Source organism: Lepisma saccharinum, chromosome 10, assembly GCF_977018435.1.
Source record: "Lepisma saccharinum chromosome 10, izLepSacc3.1, whole genome shotgun sequence".
NCBI lineage: Eukaryota > Metazoa > Arthropoda > Insecta > Zygentoma > Lepismatidae > Lepisma > Lepisma saccharinum.
In genome coordinates this window covers 34,524,544-34,549,466 of record NC_139238.1, presented here as the reverse complement: position 1 = coordinate 34,549,466, position 24,923 = coordinate 34,524,544, and the positions used below count along the sequence as shown (strand labels likewise).

At 36.6% G+C, this 24,923-nt stretch overlaps 1 protein-coding gene across 1 annotated transcript in view; it reads left to right on the top strand.

Moving 5' to 3' along the window:
- LOC145993861 (NAD(P) transhydrogenase, mitochondrial-like) overlaps positions 1-24,923 on the top strand; it is a 79,248-nt gene that overhangs the window by 12,466 nt on the left and 41,859 nt on the right. The window contains exons 5-11 of the mRNA XM_083129723.1: positions 1,156-1,278; positions 4,946-5,133; positions 7,163-7,318; positions 9,529-9,733; positions 15,063-15,275; positions 18,075-18,301; positions 21,927-22,015. Coding sequence (XP_082985849.1) covers positions 1,156-1,278; positions 4,946-5,133; positions 7,163-7,318; positions 9,529-9,733; positions 15,063-15,275; positions 18,075-18,301; positions 21,927-22,015 — 1,201 coding nt within the window. The remainder of the gene's footprint in view (positions 1-1,155; positions 1,279-4,945; positions 5,134-7,162; positions 7,319-9,528; positions 9,734-15,062; positions 15,276-18,074; positions 18,302-21,926; positions 22,016-24,923) is intronic.

Here is a 24,923-nt window from a genome sequence, read left to right as displayed (position 1 = left end):
AACACGACACACATCAAGCCGATAGTCTATCTTCTGCCAAACCATCCAATTGGAGAATAAAATCTGCGCTGTCCTCTGCAAGCTGTGGAAGGAGCCATAGTTGCAGCATATCAAGGAAAACAAGTCCTGTTACAGTACATTCATGGAAGAAAAAGGGCCCATAAATCTTTTCATGGGAAATGGCACAAAAGGCATTCACTTTGGGAGAATCGCGTTCTTGTTCCACAAATTCATGGGGGTTAGCAGTTCCCCATATCCTTACGTTGTGTGTATTCACTGTCCCTGAAAGGTGAAAAGTTGCTTCATCACTGTAAATTAACCTCTCAGAGAACCCATCCGTTTCCATTAATGCGAGGAAATCATCACAGAAGGATGCGCGCAAAGCACAATCAGTGTCTTTTAATGCTTGAACTAGTTGCAAGCGGTAGGGTTTCATTTGTAAACGTTTCCGCAGAACCTGCCACACAGTTTTCTGTGGAAGTTGAAGTTCTCTCGCTGCCCGGTAGGTGGACTTCTGTGGACTCCGCACGAAACATGTGCGCACTCGTTCCACTGTCTTTTCCCCAGTCGACGGACGGTCAGTCGATTTTCATTTACAGATGCAGCCCGAATCTCTGAAATGTTCATACCACTTACGAATGGCCTTCCCGTATGTGGTTCTCTCCAATATTTGGTACAGAAATGCCGTTGCACACTAATCACAAACTCGTTCACATGATAATCAAGCACACAGAATGATCTCTGTTTTTCAGTCAACGCCATTTTCCTGTTCGCTGCTGACTCCTAGCGGTAGAAGATGGAAACACTGCGTGGAAACTAAACTTTGAAAGTTAACCTTTCGAAGCGCATTTCTCAATGTTTATTAGATTTCACAGAATAAATTTCTGTAATCGGGTCCATCATTTTGACTTACCCTGTATTATTGGGTGTATTATGAATGAAAAGTAAGATTTTGCTTGATATGTATTTTGAAATCTTTACTGAGATCAATGTGGAGCTGGGGCTGTTCATCCCATGAAATGGATCAATTTCATGTGTTTGAAGGAAAAAATTAATCACTTTCATTTTTTCCTTCAAACACATGAAATTGATCCATTTTTAAAATTGACGTTATGTTTGTGATGTTTAGATTTAAATTGTTGTTCTTTCTTCTAGGCATGGACTGTGTCCCTCGAATATCGAGGGCTCAAGTCTTTGATGCTTTGAGCTCGATGGCTAATATTGCTGGTTACCGTGCTGTGATAGAAGCCGCAAACAATTTTGGCAGATTCTTTACAGGTAAGACTTTGAAGATTGGACAAACATTGAACGTGTACATGATTTTTTATTATATTCTGCAGGTAAGAGGAGGTTGTATTTTATTGTAATCTTCAAGAACAGGTTCTATCTAGCATGGATTGAGAGCTGCTGTGGTCTAGTTGGTAGTGTGTGTGACCACCATGCTGGAGACCTGGGTTCAATTCCTGGGGTGGGTCAGAATTTTTCCGACCTTGTCCCCACACAAAGTAGCTCCAGGGTTCACCCAGCCTCAAATCAATGGGTAAATTTAGCCAGTGTGTGGTGCCCTACTATCACGTCCTCTAAATCTGCCTTTAATGCACAGTGCTATATGCATTGGGAACTTTACCTTACCTATAGATGAGGCTTGATATATCATGATTTCAGTCTGGTTGGGATGGTCATGGCATGCATATTTCGTTTCTGATAAAAACTCGAAATGTGAAATAACACATTGTAATGTTAATTTTTCATGTTTCTGAAAGGTGTAAGGTGCATTTTGCTACCCTGTTTTGTCATGAAATGATGCGAAATGAAATGCAAAATGCGAAATAGGTTCCTAAACATGAAATTTAGTTTATTTACTGACATGACACTATCTGAAGTTTCAATTATCCTATGAGTTATGGAATTCACGGAAAATTGATTAATTCTGCTGTAAATATTTGAGAAGCAAGAATGGACCCCTTTATACAGGAATAAACGTATTACTCTGGTAACTACATAAATGTGTTATTAGAAGGGATATGTTTATTTTGTGTAATAAGTTTTTAATTCAAATTTAGGATTATAGTCACAATTTTAAAACCAAAGTGTAATTTTATATACTCCTTTTGATCAGATTTTTAACCGCTATAACAACGAAATTTAATTTTATTTGCTGCTTTTGAACCCAAAATTGAAATTTTGCATTTTTATTTACCAAAAATATGTCTAGACATGGCATATTGGTGAATAGGCTAATAAATTTAATTGCATTTTATTTTTATAAATACAGTAGTATTCTGTACTTTAGTGAGTAGCAATATCATTTTTTTAAAATTCTTCCATGCAAAATTTAGAAACTCATGAACTTGTGCAAACCTTGTATTACGTACTATACTATCATGAATATGTTTCAGCTAACTCTATGGATGAGTGCAGTGGTCCTCGCCTTGTAATCAAAGAGTCCTGGGTTCAATACCCAGTGGAGGCACATAGTCTGCATCCCACTTTAAACTGTAGCTCCAGTCCCGATTAGCTTACTGTTCATAAAGTGGACTTAAAACACCAACTCTATCCAATCCAATCTATGGATGAATGTGTTAAGTGGTCGACTTTTGATCTCACCATCAAAGGTTTTCATGTTCGAGTTCTACCCTGGGCTGGGTGTTCCTTGTTTTTACATTACCCACAACATGGAACAAATTACAAATTCAGACAACAGATCACACTGCAGTATCACTGACAAAGAACTTCGGGCAGATAAAACAGCATGATAGAAAAATCATGCGAAACCATGGCTGGCTCTATACAGACTTGTTCACAGCAGTTCGGTACCGGAAATAACTCCTCCTTCCTTTTAGGTGCGAAGATGTTGCCACGTTTAAAGTGTAACAAATGAAAAACAGCAAGCGCTTACGTTTTCGCTACGCACTACGTTCTTGCGGACACTCCAGTAGACGCAAAGGGATATTTTTTTTTTTTGTTTCAATGGTGAAGGTATGCAAGGTGTACGCAAACTCACATGCAGTAATTAGGCGTATTTTTTAGGATTTCAAATGCAAATCGTCTCATTTCACGCATTAAATGGGCTGAAATGTAGAGGTAGCCATCATTTCTTGTCAATTTAAACAAACATGAATGGACATTGGAACCAGACCCGTATCCAGCTTTGGGTCGGAAAATGACCATTGAGACAAACAAAACAGTCTTGTTACTGACAAAGCCCACCGCATGGCTTACAGCTTTACCTCTCTGGCTTCACACTCACTCGTTAGTTTCAATTCTCAGTAGTATTCGAATATTCACTTCCGCAAATTAACAATAGTTTTGCTTTCTTTTGATTCCATTACATCTGTACTACTGAACAATCACGATATTTCTATGTTTACAATGTATATATGCTTTTGGTAAATGCACAATTTCATAATTATTTAAATGATACATATTAGCAATGATATTTAAAATAAAAAAAACATTGCTTAATGTGAGTTAACCAAAGAATCAGGGCATTTTCGGATCACTGCTGATATTCGAAGAAAACTGTACAAAATTAAAAGAATAAAGGTAGTTATTAACCATGTTGTTTTGTAGTCGAGTAGTGTTTGATTCCCCGTGGAGTCATATGGACAATGGTTCGGATTCCATTTTATAGTCTAGTCTCGATTGGCTTATCTGAGAAGAAAGTGAACTTTAAACAAACTTGTTTAATTAAATCGAAACACGGAACAAATGTTTCTTTTTGTGCAGTCCTTCATCTAATTAATGAAAAGTAACAATTAAAATTTTACATATTTTAAAAGTTTGTACAGGAACCTTTAAAGTTATTTTTAAAACTTAAACATTCTTATGTTGTTCCGTTTACACCGTAAAGTTGAGAGTGATATTTTAGGAAAATCATGTTCGTCTTTCATGGTTTTATGAAGCAGCCTGGGTAAAACTATCATATTTTTCAAGACTAATCACCCCATATCATTCTTCTTCTTAGTTGGTGCAGAAAGTTTCCCCTCTTTGCTTTCATTAAAGTCTTTCTTAATTTTAATAAAAGTCGACCTCTGACATAGATATCCCCGTTGCTTCAGATGTCATTTGAGTGGCAGTCTTCATTGTGTCGATGCCGCCAATAATTTCTTTGCCCCGAAATAGACATACATGTTGAACACTGTTCGGCAGAGGACTAACATTTATTTGCCTTTTTTATGCTATTTCTTGTAGCATTCTGTAGAGAAACATGCCATTGTTCTCCTTGCTCACTTCATGCACTCCGCACTCTAACACAACAATAAATAATAATTAACAAAATAGAAACAACAATGCAACACAAATAAATCAAGAAGCTAACGAAAACACAGAAGAACACCGCAATAACAAACACAAGTCGATATATTTCAGATCACACTTTTCCGTTAAAATCCACAGAACTGAAAATGCATTGCAAGTGGTTGCAATGCTGCACCCTGTGTTGAGACCTCTACCGTCCAGCAGACGACAGAGAATCAGAGCTTTAGCTCAGCAAGCACGTAAGAGAGCCGGCGGAGAGAAAATCTGAGTGATCTGACATCGTTGCTCTCTGCCCCCACCTCACCCCTCTGTCGCACTACCCCCACGCTTGCCTAGAAACTGATGTTAAAAGCTTCCGGTATGTACCGACCTGGGCTGAACAGGACCTTAGCTCGATTGGTAGAGCAGTGTGGTGATATGACAGAAACCAAGGTTCTTGTCTTGTTGAACCTGTACATTTTTCTTATATTCCGACATGAAATATTTCCATTGTCAGTTTTGGTTAAAGTTATTGGTTCTCTATATTCATATTTATGTGTTTGATATACAAAATTAAAATTTAATTCTTGTACAAATTAATACATAATTCATTGTTACTTGTAAAACATATATTAATATTTATTGGTTGATCTTAGTATATGTTAGATGCATTGTGGTAACATGCGATATATTTCTTTTATAACAGGACAGATTACTGCAGCAGGAAAAGTGCCTCCAGCCAAAATCCTTGTGATTGGTGGTGGCGTTGCAGGGTTGGCTGCCATTGGCCAAGCAAAGAATATGGGAGCCATAGTTAGAGCCTTCGACACGAGGTCAGTCGTGAAGGAGCAGGTAGAATCAATGGGAGCAGAATTCTTGGAAATTACTCTTAAGGTAAATATCTATAGATCAACAATTGGATGTATCCACACACATACTAGATTAAAATTAAATTTTTTGACGTATTTGTGAAAATTATGGTTCAGTCTGGTATTGAACTGAAACCTATAATCTTCTCAATTCTCACTGGTATTATTGTAACAATTAAATGTTGTTCAAAACATTGATTGGGATTAATAAGTAAGTATTTCACTTCAATTTATCAATATTCCAGAGTTTTGTTTTGAAATATTCAGAGATTTAAATCAAAATATTAAATTTTCTCTCATTTAATCATAGAACCTAATTTTTCATGTAATGCCTGTGCAAAGTGAATGCATATTTCAAATTTTCTGTAGTTTTCTGGATAATTAGACTACAAAAAACATTTTTGCTTACACCCTGAAATACCCAAAAAAAGTGAAAGTTATCATAATCTTTATTGAGTATCAGTTAGCTGAACAGACACCAATGCCAATACCATTTACAATTCACACCAATAACAATACTAATACTTGAAAATTATGAAGTGTAAAGTGACTGTCATGTAATGTTGCATGTTGTGTGTCTCTTCATTTTGGCTTGAGAAAGTTCTGGAAACCAGCCAAAAACCAGAGGTGAGGCATCCGGCCATCTGGAGATGCAGTGAATATTGAATTTTAAATATTTTAGAGAATGTTTAAAAATAAGTCAGAACATTTGCATATTTGTGCGAAATAGTAAAGTGTCACCATGAAACAGCTAGAAATACGCAAGAGATTTGCTAAGTTTAGCGCATCAAAATGAGAGCCCAGTTCTATCCCTCATGCCCAACCACCCTGCTATGTTTCCTGTTTAGTGCAATGGTATCATGCGGCCCAGGTCATCGCAGAAAATGTGAATCCTAGGTCCTTCGACTGCTAGATTCCACCACTCTTGAAGGTCTGGTCATAAGATACCTTTTTTTTCACCCCCCCCCCCATGTTTACAACCATGGCAGGGATTCTGTGACGTCATCAAGATAAAACTTCTCAGAGTGTCTGCTACTTCCAGTACTGTAAAGCATTCAACGCTCTTGTTTTTAGGAACAAAACATATTGAAGAGCATCACAATGCAACTTACATAGAATATATGAATGTAATGGTACACAGAAAAAATTATAAGTAAGCAAAACCATAAATTTATCCACGGTTAGTGCTGGAAAGCACTAGAAAAAGAGCAACTCTGGATCCATTGTATTTCTATCATAGTAATTCTCCTTTTAATTTTTTGGATCCTGCGGTTCAAATGAGAACTTTTTTCCTCACATATCTTACCTTAACACTACGGATGGCCCAAAATATCAGAATTCCAGAAAGTTTTAAATGAAATGTAAATTTTACTGACTGGATTTCGGATGCAATCCGAATTTCAGAGAGAGATGTTTAACAATTTTTCCATTATTCAGGTAGAAAATTATTAACAAAGTTTCGTCTTTCTCATTTTACGATAACATACTCCGTAGAAAGAAATTCGGATTTGGCCATCCATATGTGAACACTGTTATCACCATTTTCAATGTAGGAATGGTGCCTTTCTTTGGTCTTCTTCTTTGGTGTAATTCCTAGTAATTTGGATTTTAAATCACGTTCATAATGTTATAGTAAAAAAATGTTAGCAACCTGAAATTTTTTACTTTCAATAGATTTACTCTCCCAATTTTTAGTAACTTCTCATTGGACGGAAATGTATGGTAAACATTGATTGATTGAGTTGGTTCACAATTTATGCACAGAAGGCTAATCTGCACTACATGCGACATCTGGACTGAAAAAGTATGGACAGATATCTGATTAAATTTGAAGCAATACTTTTCTTTTCTGAAACCATTGGCATTAACCAATATATCGGCATCAACTCAGTCCTAGTATCAGTAGAGAGTGGTGTCTGCACAGTTATAAATAACGTAATAACATTTTTAGCTTTGAAATTTCAAAATGTTTCCTGGAATTACACTTCAATTAATTCTTTGTTCTGGAGTTGTATTTGTAGTAAAACTTCTTGAACAATGTTTTTTGTTTGAAGGAAGAAGGTGAAGGAGTTGGTGGGTACGCAAAGGAGATGTCCAAGGAGTTCCACGATGCAGAAATTGCCCTTTTTGCAAAGCAAGCGAAAGAAGTGGATGTTATTATTACTACTGCCTTAATTCCTGGCAAGAAAGCTCCTATTCTAATAACTAAGGTCAGTATTTGCTTCCTTAATATTATTTAATTATTAATTTCAGATTAAAAACGGATATAATCCTAACATGTACTTAGTTTTATTCTCTGAATTTTTGGACCAAAATCAGTCGTTCTTCAGTGATGGGAATAAAGAATGTTTTGTAGTAAGGTTAAACTAGATTAGCAGTTACCTCGAAATGACCTCAAATGAAAGGGAAGATAGAGAGAAATAGAGCGAACCATAAAGATACAAAAAGAAACAGAAAAAATGAAAACGGCTTCAACCATCAGGCGGTATCTTCTTTTTCGGAATCATCTGCATCTTGTGGCACATAAAAGTTTACTTTCAGGCCAGATTTGTATTTTTTTTTTATTTTTTTTTTGTAATTTTAGCCAACATCTTTGTTTCCGTGCTTTCTAGAATTCATCAATGTGCATCAGACTGGTACACCAAAAATGACGTCAAATTTGGTGAAATTCGGAAAACTTCATACTGAAACAAGTGAATGTTAGATTCGGACTTTGCATGCATATCTGCGTTTATCAAGAAGAATTCACCATCAGCGACTAAATCACACAAGACATTTCATGAAAATCATATATTTTCACTTAGACATCTTATTTTACATGTGCAGTACAAATTTAGGTGGTATTCTTTTGTAATGATATCGAATCTTGCAAATGGATGCATTTCTGCATGTTGCAGCAGAAGATGGATGCATAGTTTTGACATACTTTATTTCACTTTGCGTGCAAGTGAAGGAGAAGTAGTATTTAAGATGTCAACAGTTGATGCATGCATCCAGTTTATTTGCCCTACGTGCAACAAAATTGGCGTGACATTCCGTACTATTGCCTACAGAACGCATGTCACGAATCAGAAGTAGCTTCAGTGCAGACGATACCATTTTGATTCACCAGCTCTTGAGGCTGGTGTAAATTGATGACATCATGGTTTAACCTGGTGGAAGCTTTGGTGCACCCAGGTGAAATCTGGAAAGTGCAGTTTGAGTTTTGTCTTAAGTCCACCTTTATGCACAGATAGGCTAATTGTGACTTGGCCTATGGTTTCAAGTAGGATCCAAACCACTACATGCCTCCACCCAGTATTGAACCCAGGACCCCTTTATTACAAGGAGATGACATTACCACTATGCCATCAGGGAGGCCCACCAACATATTTGTATTGACACCTTTGTCATTAGTGGTTTTTATTTATTTATAAAGCATGTCAATGCATTGGGCATTGATTTAACATGTTTCAAAGGACCAAGGTGAAGAAACTAAAAATTGGATCAATCTAAAATCCAGCATTATTTTGTGTTGGAAACAAGGCAATTTTGAAGATTCAATTCATAAAGTATATATTGTCTCATTTAAAATGCTGGGTGAGTCAGTGTGATTCCTGGATGGGAAAGGGTAGAGCAACATAATGAATGACAACTGAGACAGAAATATTCAAAGTTAGTTTTTTTGTAATTTTTATTTTATTTTACATACTTGTTGCATCTACCCATGTCTATCCAGTAATCCAGTTCAGTGCAGATGCACAGCCTCATTGACTGGTGTATCTAAGCAGAGTTTAAATTGAATAGAATGCAGAAATGTATTTTTCTATGTATATATGTTCTCAGTTGTACGGCCTGCTTAATAGAAGTAAATTTAATTTCTTTGATGAATATAGCAATATTAACTATTTAAATTAAGCATAGTCAAATGATGAGCACTGGCACCTTTTGTGCAAGTGTTCCTGGTTTCATCCCTGATTAGAGTTTAAAAATTTGGTGTTCACCCAGCATCATAATGACACTTGGAGCTATTTGATAGCAATATTAATGGACTCCGGTCTCGAAAGTGAGAATACAGCACTGGTGGTACTTGTGCTGACCACATATCACCTAATTAAAATCTGCTTGGTAGCCCATTCACAAATAGTATTTTCTCCATGTATCATATCTTTTAGTGTTAAATACTGCAAATTCATTATTCACCTGAATAACCTCTGTATAAACATGCACTTATAAATGCCAATGTGGAACAATATATAGCCAGTTTATTCTATACTAGAATAGTTACCTTACAATCAGAAAATATGTACATACATATTTCCTATAATTATTTTTGAGAGCAACCTTAGTACTGTGGTAGTTGTCATAAGAGCCATATTTCACAAAGTAAAACACTTGTGTGTGCCTAATATTAAAAAGTCATACTTTATATTTAATGCAGGAGCATGTTGAGTCTATGAAACCTGGCAGTGTTATTGTTGATCTTGCTGCAGAAACTGGTGGAAATGTGGAAACGACTCGCCCAGGAGAAGTCTATACGTACAAGGACATTATTCACGTTGGACTCACAGATTTGCCCAGTCGACTGCCAACTCAGAGTTCCACTTTGTATGCAAATAACATCTCTAAGTTCCTTCTATCTATCGGTAAGTAATATAAATTCTGATATTCATTTTCCTCAGGACCAGCCAAGCAACATTTCCTTTGTTCCAACATTGAATGGATACTACTTCGAACCAATAGTAAAGCGTAGCGTAACAGCCCATGAGGGCCAGTGCTTACCTACTAACTGCCGGCCTCGGGTGAGACGAACCCGCAGTCGTCGTTGTAGGTTTTCATGATTGGGTTACGTTACTCAATTGTAACTACCCAGTTTCCTCATGATGGTGCTTTGCCACTGGTCCCATACACAGGCCGAAATCTCAGGAAAGGTTGTTACCCTTTCCTTCAGGAGACTCGAACCTGCCCTCGTCCCTTAGCTGGAGCCTATAGCTTGTCTTACACCACACAGCTGCAGTGTGGGACTACTTTAAACCTCTACTGATGTCAATACTCTGATTCTTGCTGGTACCAAGTATTGTAACAGTTTAAAGTTGTGCAGAATATTTATAAATGTTAATATACATGATGATTCAAAGGTCTGACACCATGCAACTCAGTGCAGGTAGTGAAAATGGAAAGAGGGGAAAGTTGTAGGAAATTGTTCATCCTTAAAGGGTACTGTACTAGGTAAATTTAAGAATAGATGACAATAATTAGAGGTAAAGTTAAAAGTGTGAACATGTGAATGAAATGTATACTTTAAGTATGAATGATGTGGCAACTTTTTATTTTCCATTCTCCTTCAGGCTCATATCATTGTACAGTCTTAACTGTGCATTCTAATTTGAAAATACAAACACACTATTTTCATTTATAACACCAATAAACCTTGTTTCCATTATATGAAAAACTCAATATGCTGACCAAGGCAGAAAATTGATTTTATTTTAAAACATAAACTAAGTTGTGGTAATAGGGATTGTAGATCTATCAAAAGAAGAGGAAGCTTTTTTAAAACTATGAAGAGGTTTCAATGTTAATGAGAGAAATGTAGACTATGAAGAAGTTATATATGACATTGAAGAAGCAGTGCTCCATATAAAAGAAGAACCAGAAAGAGACAAGATTAGAAGGAGAACAGCAGCCATACTGAAGAAAGAAATGGAAAAGTAGATAATTTGAGCCAAAAAGAAAGGGAAGGCATGAAGAAATTCAAGACAAGAAATGATGTAGTGGTAGAGCAGGCAGATAAATGAGGAGCCATTGTGGTGATGGAAAGAGAATGGTATGAGAAGAAGTATGAAGACCTAAAAGAGAACGGATATGAGGAGATTTGTGGAACAGAAGAAAAAACTATAGGTGAAAGGGTCATACAAGACTGTAGGAGGAGAGGATTCAAGAAATGCATAAAGGAGACAGGAAGACTACCTAGATTGAAAGGTTTTCCAAAGATACACAAAGAGGAGATAAAGTTGAGACCAGTAATGGACTGCAGAAACAATATTTTGGAACCCTTGGAAAAGAAATGAAAGAAAGTTATTGAAGTGTTAGTAATACAGCAAGAAAGCAGAGCAGTGAGAAACAGTGAACAAGTGGTGGACCTCATAAAAGGACTTAAGTTGAATGAGATGAAGACGACAATGTTTAGCTTAGACATAAAAAAGTATGTTCTCAAGCATCAAGAGGGGACTCGTTTTGGACATTGTTAAAAAGAGAATGGAATAGTGAAAGGGTAGTGAAGGTGCTGGAAACCATTTGGAATAACTGTTACAGTAAAATGGGGGATAAAATAATGATAATGAGCGAAGGACTGAATATAGGCTCTAGCCTAAGCCCAGCATTGCCTAAATTGGTTATGAATGAATGGGAAAGAAAGTGGTCGAAAAAGGAGGTGACAAAATAATTCTGTTTTGCAGATATGTGGATGATGGTTTTGGCATATGGAAGGGAACAAAGAGGCAGCTTGACATATTTGCCAAAGAAATACAAGATAAAGAAAGAGGGATATTGTTGGAACTCGAAATAAAAGAAGAAAAGATAAGCTGCCTAGATATATTGATGAAAAGGAAGAGAGGACAAGAAATTGAAACCGCTTGGCATCAGAAGAAGTGTGCAGCAGGGGTATCTGCCATAAAAGAAGTGATATAAGTGAGGTGACAAAAATAAATTTTATAAAGAATATGGAGGATAGAATCAAGAAAATATGCATGAAAGAATGTGAAAAAGAAGGCAAAATAAATAGCCTATGGAAACAGCTGGAAAAGAATGGCTATGAGAAGCAGGATAGACTGGACATAAACAGAAGAAGTAAGAAAACGGGCAGGGGAGAATTGGAAGAGAAAGAAAGAGGAGAGAAGGTTTGGAATAAAGAGTATGGGGAAGACCACAGAAAAGATATGCAAAGTGCTTAGGAAAGCGGGCATTAAAAGTTACAGGAAGGGAGAGCGAAGCACCTTAAGAATAGCGAAGAATGCAAAGAGGAAAAAGGAGAACAGAGAAGAGGAAGGGATTATCTACGAAGTGAAGTGTAAATAATGTCAGAGTGTGTACAAAGGAGAAACAAAAAAGAGGATAAAATACAGGTTGAAACAACATAGGGATGATGTATGACTTAAAAGACAGAAAAATGTGATATTTAAACACACAAAAGAAACATCACATGACATAGTGGGATGAGGCTAAGCAGATAGGAAGGGAGAAGAGAGAACTAGTAAGAAAATGGAAGGAAGCCAACGAAATAGAGAAGAAAGGAGAAGTAGACACAATGAACTGAAATGGGGGACTGAAAATAAACAAAGAATGAAAGAAGGTGTTAGAAAGAGTGGAAAGAACAAAAGCGAAAGAGGAGAGAAGAAGGAAGAGGAATGAAGAAAGAAAGAAAAAGAGCATGAGATAAAGAGTCCAATCACTTTCCAGATGAAAGGAAATGTTTATCCAAATCGCTGTCAGGTGAAAGTACAGTTGACAAGGGAAGGCCACTTGCTGGAATGTTCTAAAGAGAAAACAACTTTCTAATAATCTTGTGTCTGAAGGGGGGTGATTTTGTGTATATATACTTCCTGTTTTGTACATTGTTTCATTTGTACTGGGTCCAGAGTCCGAAGAAGACCTTGCTACAAGGTTGAAATGTTAAGTTTAGTTTGTTTTAAAATAAAATAAATGTTCTGCCTTGGTCAGCATATTGAGTTTTTCACTGGTTTCATATTAAAAACACTAAAGTTGCTGACCAAAGCAGTTTATTAAGATTTAAAACACTTTACATTTAATGTTTCTACCCTCTATCAGGGTCTTCCTCAGACGAACTAACTAAAAAAATCTGTTCTTTAGTTTAGTTCTTAGTCTGAGGAAGACCCTGATAGAGGGTAGAAACGTTAAATGTAAAGTGTTTTTAAATCTTAATAAACTGCCTTGGTCAGCAACTTTAGTGTTTTTAAGCATGCACTGATAGCTGAGTTGTCATGTGTAGTTGGACTTCTTAATGACTCTGTATTAACAAACCATTTCAACTATACCATAATATTCAACCATAATTTTGCATAAAAATATTCATAGGTTCACATGTGATTTAAATGACTAGCAGTTCTGATTCTTTTATAATATACGAGGGATAGTCAGAAAAAAGTTTCCCTAGTCTGCCATCTGCAGAGTGTGTTATTCCGGAGATGGAACATGACATGTGCGGAAGGATGCATTATTACACTGTTTTTCAACATAGTCCCCAGTGACGTTCAGGCACTTGTCATACTGCTTCACAAGTTTCAAGAAACCCTGTTCATAAAACAGACATTTTCATTTCATTTAATTGTCCATCACAGGACGTACCGGAAGTTCCACCCATTTGTAGTGAACAACAGCTTACACTTCATCCTTTGTCCATGATTACAACACTCCTGTTTTCCATGCCAGCCAGGCACACACTTCTCAACTATTCCAGTTTTCAAAAAACAGCACCCTTTGCAAGGAAAGGTTGTGCTTCAGACAACAAAAGAGGGATGATGCCTGTAAAACCACAACATATTACCAACCAAAAAGGTTGCAGGAAACTTTTTTTTCCGATAATCCCTCGTATATAAAAAAGGAAAGTTAAAAATTGCACTTATGTAGGACAGACGGGTCGAAATATGGGTAAAAGATGGAGCGAGCATGAAAAGGATATAAGGGAAAAAGTTCCCAAAACGGGTCTCTCAGAACACATTTTGGAAAGTGGGCATAGAATCGCAAAAAAAGAGATAATTAGAAAAGAAAGGAGGAAGTTAGGAAGAAACGTGTATGAAACAGCGAATATTTGTAGGGGGGGAAGAATAATCTTAATAGGGACGAAGGAAATTTGGAAGAAGGGTGGATCAATTTCCTCAAAAAATGGGACAAAGCCTGGAAGATTGAACCCAATATCGGTTTCCATGTCACTCCGGAAGTTATGCAAGCTGCACAGGAGGAACGTGAATTTACTTTGGATTTGTGACGTAATAAGGGGAAATGAGAAAATTAAGGGGAGGGGAAACACTCGTGGAGAATTGACCTTCATGTGGATTTGGATGCACAGTTGGGTAGGAATGGCCGAACCTGCAAGTTGCTTTGTTTTTCAAGCAGGTTTTTTAGATTTTTAACTTTTTACCTGTGAATAGGTCTATTGTACAAGTTTTCTTAGGGAACGACATGCTTTTTACGTACTTCTAATAGAAAAAACATAATATTTTAAATGTATCCAAACCAACCCTCAACCACAATCCTCATATTACATTTTTGACGCAGTACTATGTCGAGTACCTAGTTTTTTTATGAACCTGAAGAAGGAGATAGTCAATCTCTGAAACGTCGTTCTACAGGAGGAACAATATACTCACATACGTAAGTGCAATTTTTAACTTTCCTTTTTTATATTTTGGATTTGTGAGTAACACGCGACTAACCTACAATATGCTAATCCCTCGTAATGTAATAACATTGTTAACCAGAAAAAGTACATCATTTACATTGCTATGTGTAATGCAATATTATATATTATTAGAGGTAAAATACAGTTTTTACTTATGTGTAGCTTGTGATGTTCTTCCTAAAACTGATGTTGACAATGTAAAAGCCAGTGCTGCATGTAGTAGGCTGTGACATGCATTGTTAACGTTTGACAGCTGACAACTGTTTGTTTTTAATGAAGTGCCTTATATCCTTTTAGCCTTTTTCTTTCCGCTTTTAACTTGCTTACTTTTTTTGTGTGATTTTATTGGCGCACAGTATGGATCTAGCAATGCACACAAAACGGCCTTTTCAATAAGACTCTCATAAGCCACACATAAGTGAAAAACTGTTACCTCTAATGATTAGCATCTGTGGTTATGTGAACATTTAAGAAATTACAATATTGTATAGTTTTATTATTTGAAATTTATTTCTGCAGAAAGATAAACAAATGGCACTTACTTTCATAACTTCCAGGTGAGAAGGATCACTTCAACATCAACCTGGAGGATGAGGTTGTGAGAGGAAGCATTATACTGCAGAATGGTAAACTGCTGTGGCCCCCACCTCCTCCTCCCGTTGCAGCGCAGCCACCACCTCAAGCAGCATCCAAACCTGCAGAGAAAGTGGCTCCACCTGAACCTAACTACTTCGCTAATACTCTGAAGGATGCTATGGTCTACACGGGAGGTTTGTTGAGAGCTGGTTTTATCCTTGTCATAATGAAATGCATGAATTGAACAAAAATAGCTGGCTGTGTGAACCTTGTGCTGGAACACACTAGGTGAAACAGTCAGGGCAGAAAATTTCCACATGGTGTGCAGCATGAGATCGTAGCTTCTGTCAGAAATAGACTGTGCTGCACATGTTTTTACTCATCTAAATCACATTTTCAAGGACAGTTTAGGACACTTATCATGTGCATGTTGCTTCATATAGTTTTCTGTTCAAATTATATTTTATTTTTTGAACTTGCGCAGTTGAAGCTATCATTCACATGCATTGTGTGCAAGTAGCAGACATTTTTCATTGAAGAAATCTGGTTTCACTTGGTGCATTTTTTGCGATAATGAAATTCATGCATACTGTGAAATGTCATAAGGAACTCCACAAGTTTCATGACAGGACTTAAGTAATTGTGGGTTGCCACAATTAGTTTAATAGTTTAATGACACATTTGCAACATGCTCTAGGTAATTTGCCTCTGCAAAAAGAAAACTAAAATTTATATAAGACTTCTCCATTATCAGAAAAAATATCTGGTAACTGTGAAAGTTTGTTTGCAACGTTGTTTACCACTAAAGGGGAAGCAATGTGTGTGTTATTTTTAATGGACTCAAAATTTTGAATAACATTGCAGTATTTGTTCTCAGAGCAGTGTACAGCAGACACCTACAGAAACGAGGGTGTGGGTGAAAAGGTTCAAAGAGCCATCTCACCTACATGAGTTGTTTTTTTTTTGGGGGGGGGGACACTTTAGTACTTACAAAAAATGTGCTTTATTTTGATGAATTATTTGTAATGTAATGTGACCCACATTCGCTTAGATTGTGCAAAAAGAAAAAAGTTTGTGCACTATTTGTTCTAAAGGTTAAGAGTAATGACAGACCTTCCACTTGGAAGTGGAATAATAATAATGATAATTTGATCATACTTGAAGCCATGAGGAGAGCAGAATGCACATGAGGAACTTAGTTTTTAGAGACTGGCGTGTTTTTCAGGAATAAGAGTTCCTTTTTCTGTATCATAATAGTTCTTTGTTTACAGTGATATGAAGTTCTATTCTTCATTTTTCGATACCTTATACAGTGGAACCTACATTTTATGTTCCCAGATTCTTAATGCTTCCAACAGAAGAAAATATCAATTTTCCCAGATTTAATTTTTCTGCATTTTAAGTTTTTCATCTAGGTCTACTGTATATGTGTCGTTTGAAATGTTTATTTTCATTCACGTACTCACTAAGTACGAGGGCATGCAGAAGAGTAATGCCTCATTTTTTTTATTGGAAATGGTTGAATTTTTTTAAATACAAACCATGCAGGTAACTTTCTAGAACTTTATTGTCCTTATCTACACAATTACTTTTCCACATAATTGCCCTGGCGACAACACACATCTGCCACCGAGAGACCAGTTTCTTAATGCCGTCACTGTAGAATTTTTGATCTTTATGACTGAGCTACAGCCTCACCTCAGAATCAAAGTGATCTCTCAAGTGTACCTTAAGCTTTGGAACTCATCACCTTCAAGTTCGTAGCACTGAAGCAACTGTTGGCTAATATCCAGTCTCTTCTATTTCATGTCAGGAGTGAGCTTCCAAGGGATCCATCATGCAAAAAGTTTCCGGTATCCCAGATCTGTGATTATCGCCTTCACTCTCATGACATGCCACACTTGAATCCAAGCTCAGCCTGAGTTATGCAATGGTTCTCCCTAATGAGTTTGAGACAATTCCAATTACCTTCATCAGTTGCAGTACACGGCTTTCCGGTCCGTTCTTTGTCACACACATTGGGAAGTCCTCGGCTCTTGGGTTTTCATAACGAACACGAACAGTCCAACATTATACAGTACTGATGTCTACACATTCATCCCCATAAAGAGCCTTCATTCTCGCATGAATGTCAAATGGGGCACATTTTCTACACTGCATGCTGGTTCAGACACACCAATATAGTATGATTACATACTGCCATTTTCCTCGCTATTGTTCTGCACTCCCTGACGATAGAAGTTTGAAAAATGCAATTTAGAAGCTAGAAAGTCTGGTGAGTACAATGTATGGTTGCTCAAAATTCAAAAGGCATTTACACCGTAACAGAAAAATAGGCATTACTTTTCAGCATACCCTCATATTTCTCAGTCACTAGTTGTCTGTTACTCTTAAAAGTTGAAAATGGTTAATTTCATCTTTTTGTTTATTTCTAACATGTCCAAAACATGGTGTATACTACATTTTTGAAGCTCAGGAAAAGTTGTAGGATTTCAAGAGCATCACTAGGGCTACATGTTATACCAGTGGTTCCCAAAGTGTGCACCATGGTGCCCTGGCATGCTGTGGCTGGCTTACAGGGGCACCGCAAAATGTTCCAATATTTTCACTGAAATGACAATTATTCAAAATATTTAGTACTTTTTACCTATAAAATGTTTCTGAATTTGAAATGTGTGTTTATTTTTTAACTTTAATCTAAGACAAGCAACCTAGCCACATTGACTGGGCTTTGCAAGTGTTAGATAGGCCTTACATTCTGAAAAATCTTGGAACACTAAAGGTGTTGTGAAAGAAGAAAGTTTGGGAACCCCTGTGTTATACTAAAGTTTAAAATATAGTGAGTGATTTATGAGTGTTAGGGTAAGGGACCTTAATTATTTCCACATAAATGCCACTGACATGAAAACTTTCCAATGCCGTGATTTCTTTAGCCTGTGCTAAAATGATACTGATTTAGAATAACGTAAATAAAACTTGTATTTTTCTTCTAGGATTGGGTACTTTAATGGCTCTCGGAGTTGGTTCTCCAAATGCAGCATTTACAACAATGATGACCACCTTTGGTCTGGCAGGAATTGTTGGCTACCACACTGTGTGGGGAGTAACGCCAGCATTGCATTCACCATTGATGTCCGTCACTAATGCTATCTCTGGAATCACGGCTGTAGGTGGACTCCTCCTCATGGGTGGAGGATACTACCCTTCCAACGCTGTGCAGGTGATTATGCATTGTTAGTGTGTAAAGATACTGAAAGGGTCAGATTATTCCATTCTGTGTTGAGAAAGTTTATCTATGCTTAGCCTATAGTGTGAACAGACCATGGAAATTACAGATATACATTCTTTATTGAAGATTGGGCACACACAGGAGATGTACTGAAAAATTCAGGCTCAACCAGGACTCGAACCAGGATCTCTGGCATACAGTGTCATTGCTCTACCACTGAGCTACCAAGCCAGCTTGCCTAGCCTGATTTTTCACGACAGTGGTAGAGCAATGGCACGGTATGCCAGAGACCTGGGTTCGAGTACTGGTCGAGATTGCATTTTTTCGCTGAAAAATTTCTACGTAATACATTCTTTAGTTTAGATTAAGACATTGATGCATAACTGTGGCATTGCAGAATTGTAAACAATTCCCATTTTTTTTCTGTTTTAATTGAATTTGTTTTAGGTGATGAACATTTATGGACTCTTTTTTTCTATCTGTGCCCCTCTCTACCTCTCCCTGGGTTTGTTTTTTTCTCTCAAACTCTGGGTAGTGTCGATAAGTTTATACAAAAAAATGTTTTTATATCCCTAAAATTTATTAAAATACAGGCTATCTTAATGACCAGATTAATGTTAGAACATACTTTCAACCAGATTATTTAAAAGCAGTAATGCAGACATAATATATTATATTTGCAAAAAAAAAAAAAAAAAAAAAAAAATAACAAACTTTTTGTTTTTTAAAGTAGGCTGGAAAATAATTAGCTGCTATGACATTTACATATGCCCCAAAGGGTTAATCAGATTTGTTTGAGTCAGTATATTCAGTTAAAATGCACGCATCAAAATCTGTTGCATCGTATGTACTCAGTATTTAACATTTGAGAAAAAATGTCCACCATGAGCATGTTTTGTCTTATTGAATAATACCGTGTGTAGATGCTGTACATCTATGTGTGGCATGTAACATACGAGGGGCATGTCAAAATAAAAAGGGCCGATTGGTTATTACAGACAATAAAATCAAGCTAGAAAATTTTTATTTTGATGCTATAAAAGTGCTACCTTGGCTATTTTTGTACATAGTCACCATGATGCTCCAAGCATTTTTGTGACTGTGAAACAAGTTTATGTAGACTCTTTGCATACAAATCTGCTGCCTGGGATCTCAGCCAGTCGAGAACTGATGTCTTGAGAAGTTCACTATCATTGAAACGTTGCGAAGCAATCCACTTTTTGAGATGAAAGAACAGAAAGTAATCAATTGGGGCAAGATCGGGACTGTATGGTGGGTGATTAAAATGTTGCCATCGGAATTTTTGAATTGTCGCAACAGTATGGTCAGCTGTGTGTGGGTGGGCGTTGTCATGAATAAGCAGAATTCCAAACCGTAACATTCCTCTTCGCCGGTTTTGAATTTCAAGTTACAGATTAGACTGTGTTTGGCAATACACATCTGCTGTGATGGTTCATCCCCGTTCCACGAATTTCACGAGGATTACACCCTTTTTGGTCCCAAAACACGGTTGCCATGATTTTGCGATGTGATGGTGTTTGCTTGAATTTCTCCGGTTTTGGTGAACCGGAGTGGCACCATTGCATGGATTGCTGCTTTGACTCACCTGTGATGTACATTATGCAGGTTCCGTCTCCAGTCACTATGTGAGAAAACAAGTCATCCCCATCCTTCCCCCAGCGGGCCAGAAAATCACGTGCTGATTTCATTCTTTCATCTTTGTGAGTGTTTGTCAATATTTTTGGCACCCACCTCGCACACAGTTTGCAATAACCCAGATTGTCCGTTACAATTCTGTGCAATGTTGTATCACACTTTCTCATCAACACGTTGCACAAGGTCGTCCATCTGAACACTAGGTCTGCCCCTCAGCTCGACATCATGAACATTTAAACGTTCTTACCGAAAAGCACGACACCATTGTCTTACTTTTCCTTCACTCATTACTCTTGGTCCGTAAATGGCACACAATTCCCGATGAATGTCAGCTGCACTCAGTCCTTTTGCATTGAGAAATCTAATCACCCACCTAACCTTTCATTTGGCGGGATTTTCTATTACAGCAGCCATTTCAACTTCCTGCTACTCGCACGTACACACCTCCACACTGAGAAATATACCTCTGTTGTAGGCACAGAATACTAAGCATGCTTCCATGCATGTGCAGCTTCGTCAGTGTTGCCAGTCCCAAGTAAGACATTATCGACCCTTTTTTTTTTTTTACATGTGCCTCGTACAAGCATATAGAACTTGTGCATACCTATTTTTTTTATTGTTAATTTTAGGTTGTCTTTTTCATAGTCCTTATTAGGTATTGGTAAGGTGGTGTTTGGAGGGGTTGGGAATTCCCTTGTGTGAATGCTGCATCCCCTCCCTTTGGATAATTTTTAGCTCATCTAGGGTTTATACAGGGTGGCACATATAGTATCTACCAACTTCAAATAACAACAGAAAGACTGTGAGTGCCTGTAGTTACTTTATATGATTATGAAACAAAATTGTACACATAGGTATTTCATACAATATGGACAATACAGACATAGTGCACCTTGAAAGTAACGTCCTCTAAATGTCCTCCTCCTGTTTGGATGCACTATTCAAGGCAATGCGGGAAGGCTTTCATGATGTGCATCTCAACATGTTCTGTGGAATAACATGTATTTCACGGCAACTAACTGTTCAAAACATTACCCATGGCTAGAGGCATGCATATTTATTTTTTGATGAAAATATGAAATAACACGTTGTAATGTTAATTTTTCATGTTTCAGAAAAGTGTGAGGTGCATTTTCCTACCCTGTTTTGTCACGAAATAATGCAAAATGAACTGGAAAATGTGAAATAGACTTAAAAATGAAATTTAGTATTTATTTACAGACGCTACACTTTCTGAAGTTTGAATTATCCTGCAAGTTATGCAATTCACGGAAAATTGATTAATTTTGTTGTAAGTATTTCAGAAGCAAAATTGGACCCTTTGTACAGGAATAAACTTAATACTCTGTTAACTACGTAAATGTACTGTTAGAAGGGATGTTTATTTGGTGTAATAAGTGTATTTTTTGCATCAAATTTAGGATTATATTCACAATTTTCAAACCGAAATCTATTTTACATGCAGTTTTTGTTCCAATTTTTCACCACTATAACACAGAAATTTTATTTTATTTATTGCTGTTGAACCCAAAATTGACTGTTTTTGTACTGAATATTATTTTTTTTTTTTTTTGTACCAAAAATATGTGCCCATGGCTCTCCCCTGTGTAACCCACCTCAGAATGCTGTCTCTCTTTGGAACAGGTGCATGGCAATATTCATTGTTCCTCCACAGTAATCGGTGTCTGTTTGGATGAAGGCTTCCACCGTCGCAATCCACGTCTGCACCGACCAACGCTCCATGGTATACTAATTGCCTAACTCCCAACTCTCCACGGGTGTAGGTATGCCACACATGTGCACCTGCATTCTGGCAAGTCTTTGGAAGATGTTATTGGAACCCCCTACCCCTCCCAAAGGTACAACTTTGGTAAACCATATTTTCTGTTGTGCATTTTTAAACCATATTTTTTAACATGTATACTGGTTGGTAATTGTGCATACTTTTAATTATTTCTAGGGATTGGCAGCTACTGCAGCCTTTATTTCATTTATCAACGTCTACGGTGGATTTCTGGTTACGCAGAGGATGTTGGATATGTTCAGACGGTATGTTTCTTCGTAATTTACCTAGTTCATTAACCCTGGAAATTGAACTAATGTCTTATATATGATTGTCAGATCCCCTTGGTGTTTGATCGACATAGGTCTTTATAACTAGTCCATGCAATTATAAATTACTATAATAATAATAAGTCCTGCACCATGGCCGTGCGGTCTAAGGCACCATGCTTTGGGCTCCGGCAATGTGGCACGTTCAGGTTCGAGTCTCCTGGTGAAAGCGTAACAACTTTTCTCATGTGATTTTGGCCTGTGTATGGGACCAATAGCACCCACCATTGTGAGGAAATTGGGAAGCTATGAATGAGTAACATAACCCAGTCATGGAAATCTACGACGGCTGGGGGTTGGTTGTCCTGACCACACATCACCTTGTAATTGGTGGATGTTTCTCACCTCTGCAGGTGGGAAATTATTTAAAGCATTTGTTGTTATAAATAATAATAATAATAACCTGTGGCACAACAGCCCATGAGGGCCACCTACCAGCTGCCGGCCTCACTTCCACCTGCTGAGGTGAGATAATCCAACCAGTTACTGTAATGGAATCTATTTAACTCAAAGCTCAAGGCATGCACCAACGTTTTGATAACCTAGAAGGTAATTCATGAACTAGGCACTTCAATGGAATACAGTTGCATGTAATCCATTTCGAACGTTACATTAATACAATGCTTTTACACTTCAGATACTAATATCAATATATTGGTTGGGATTTAGTCACCAACCAGCCAATACTTTTGCAGTCTCTATATCCTGGAAATTATGGAAAAATACATAATTTATTTTATTGTTGCAACAACTTTGTTGGCATAAATTGATTCGGTAATTAATTGATTGTAGTTTCTACATAGCCACGTGTGTATCACTCTCACCTTTGGTACAGAGTGGTGTCAGGGAACAGCCTCGGGATTTTGGTGTTCACCAATATCACAAGGACAATTGGGGATCTACTGGAAAGTGCAATTGTAATGGACTTCTCAAAAACCAGAAGAACAGCAGTGATAGGACTCAATGCACTGACTACACCTCTCCCAATAAAATGGTTGTTTGATAGGCCTTGCCCGTCAGAGGCACCATTGAGTTTAGTTTTTAATTCATTCATTATCTCTTGTTAAATTATGAATATTTTTTAAAAAAACTCAGATTGATATTGTATATATCGAATGGATACATACATTAAAATTTATAGGGATGGGTTGATATGAAATTTTGGCTGATCTGATATAAAATTCCGAATAGTCCTTGAAGAATGTAAATTGTTAATTGACCTTCTTAATAAATTTATTTTAGCATGTGACTGCAGTGCAAAAATATTTAGACATTTATGTTAAAATAACGGGAGGGTATGTAGATTATATGTTTGTATCCATAATAGAATGTTAGAATATTGTACTAAATTATAAGATATTTACAGATATATTGAACGTGTATGCCGATACCTAGAGAGTACTAATCAATCTCTCCCATCCCTATAAAAAAAGTATGATGTAATGTTATTGTTGACATTATAAAAATCATATTTTTGTGCATTTTGTTGAATTGTCATGCATGTCAGAAGTAGTCTTGTTAAAATTTGGATGGTAAGACATATGCCTAATTTAGAAGAGAAGAGAATTGCAAGTTCAATTTTGAATAAAATGCACATTTTCATGGGATTTCAACAGGACCAGAGAAAATTTGTTATTCTAATAAATATCTTATTTCATTAGATATTAGAAAATATCGCACAAAATAATTGTTGATTTTGTAATTCCACTTTCTGTAAGAGCGTCACACATATACTTACAACTTTGTCACGCAATTTATGTTGTTAGCATGTTGAAAATCATCAGTGTTGTCAGTAAAAGTCGGTTTATTCATCTTGGTCTTGTAATTTGTCAATTTTTTTTTTGTAAAGTTGACCCTCAAAGTAAAGTCAGTTTTTTTTTTTTTATGACTTCAATTTCTAATTTTTTTTCCATAATTGCATTTCAGGGATACATGATGCTTTGCAGTGCCATGACAGATTTTTTTCAGTTTATTTAAGGATGATACTTTCTTTTTATAATTTTTTGTTGACTAGTCATAACTATTAGCCCAGTTAAGAAAATATTTCTTGATCCTTGACTGGAGGGTTCTGTAAGTGCTGAAACATTTAATTAAATTACTGTTTGAGGGTCACTATGTTATTCATCATGTTAAGATATCACTTTGTTTACATGCATGAATATTGTGTTTTAGTGCAAAATAAAAACATACACAATGAACTCATTTTAATTCAAACTTGCATAATTCAAATTAACTTTATTTCCTTGAAATCCTTTCATGATACATGTTTTTGTTTGAATTTTGCATAATTAAATTTTTTTGTATGTTCCCTTGGAGTTCGAATTAAAAATAGTCCACTGAAGTAATAATAGAAATATTTCCTTATTTTCATAAAAAGTGTTACTTTTAAGGTCAATAAAAAGGTGCTTGATGACTAGCTTCTATAAGATGTTGGATGCCAGGTAACTTTTTACAAATTAAATCCTAATTTCACTTTTAAAATGCTACAAACAAAATTTAATCTTCCAAGTTATATTATCAGCAATCTAATACAGTAGAACCTCGATTTTCAGGGAACTAAGATGAAAATCCTAAAATGGTAACATGGCAGAGTGGTTAGCACATCGTGCTACAATGCCAGGGGTCCTGTGTTCAAATCCCAGCCTGTGCATTGATGTTTGTGAGTGCCCATTCATCAATTTCATCATATCATCACTCATCCCCATCTTTGCAAATTAACCAAAAGTGGCACAAAAAGCAAAGCAAAATAGGGGAAAATGTAAAATTTGGGAAAATTTTATAATTTGTGGTTTGATTGAGATCATGAAGATTAAATGTATAATGCAGGAAAACTGAAAATCAGGGA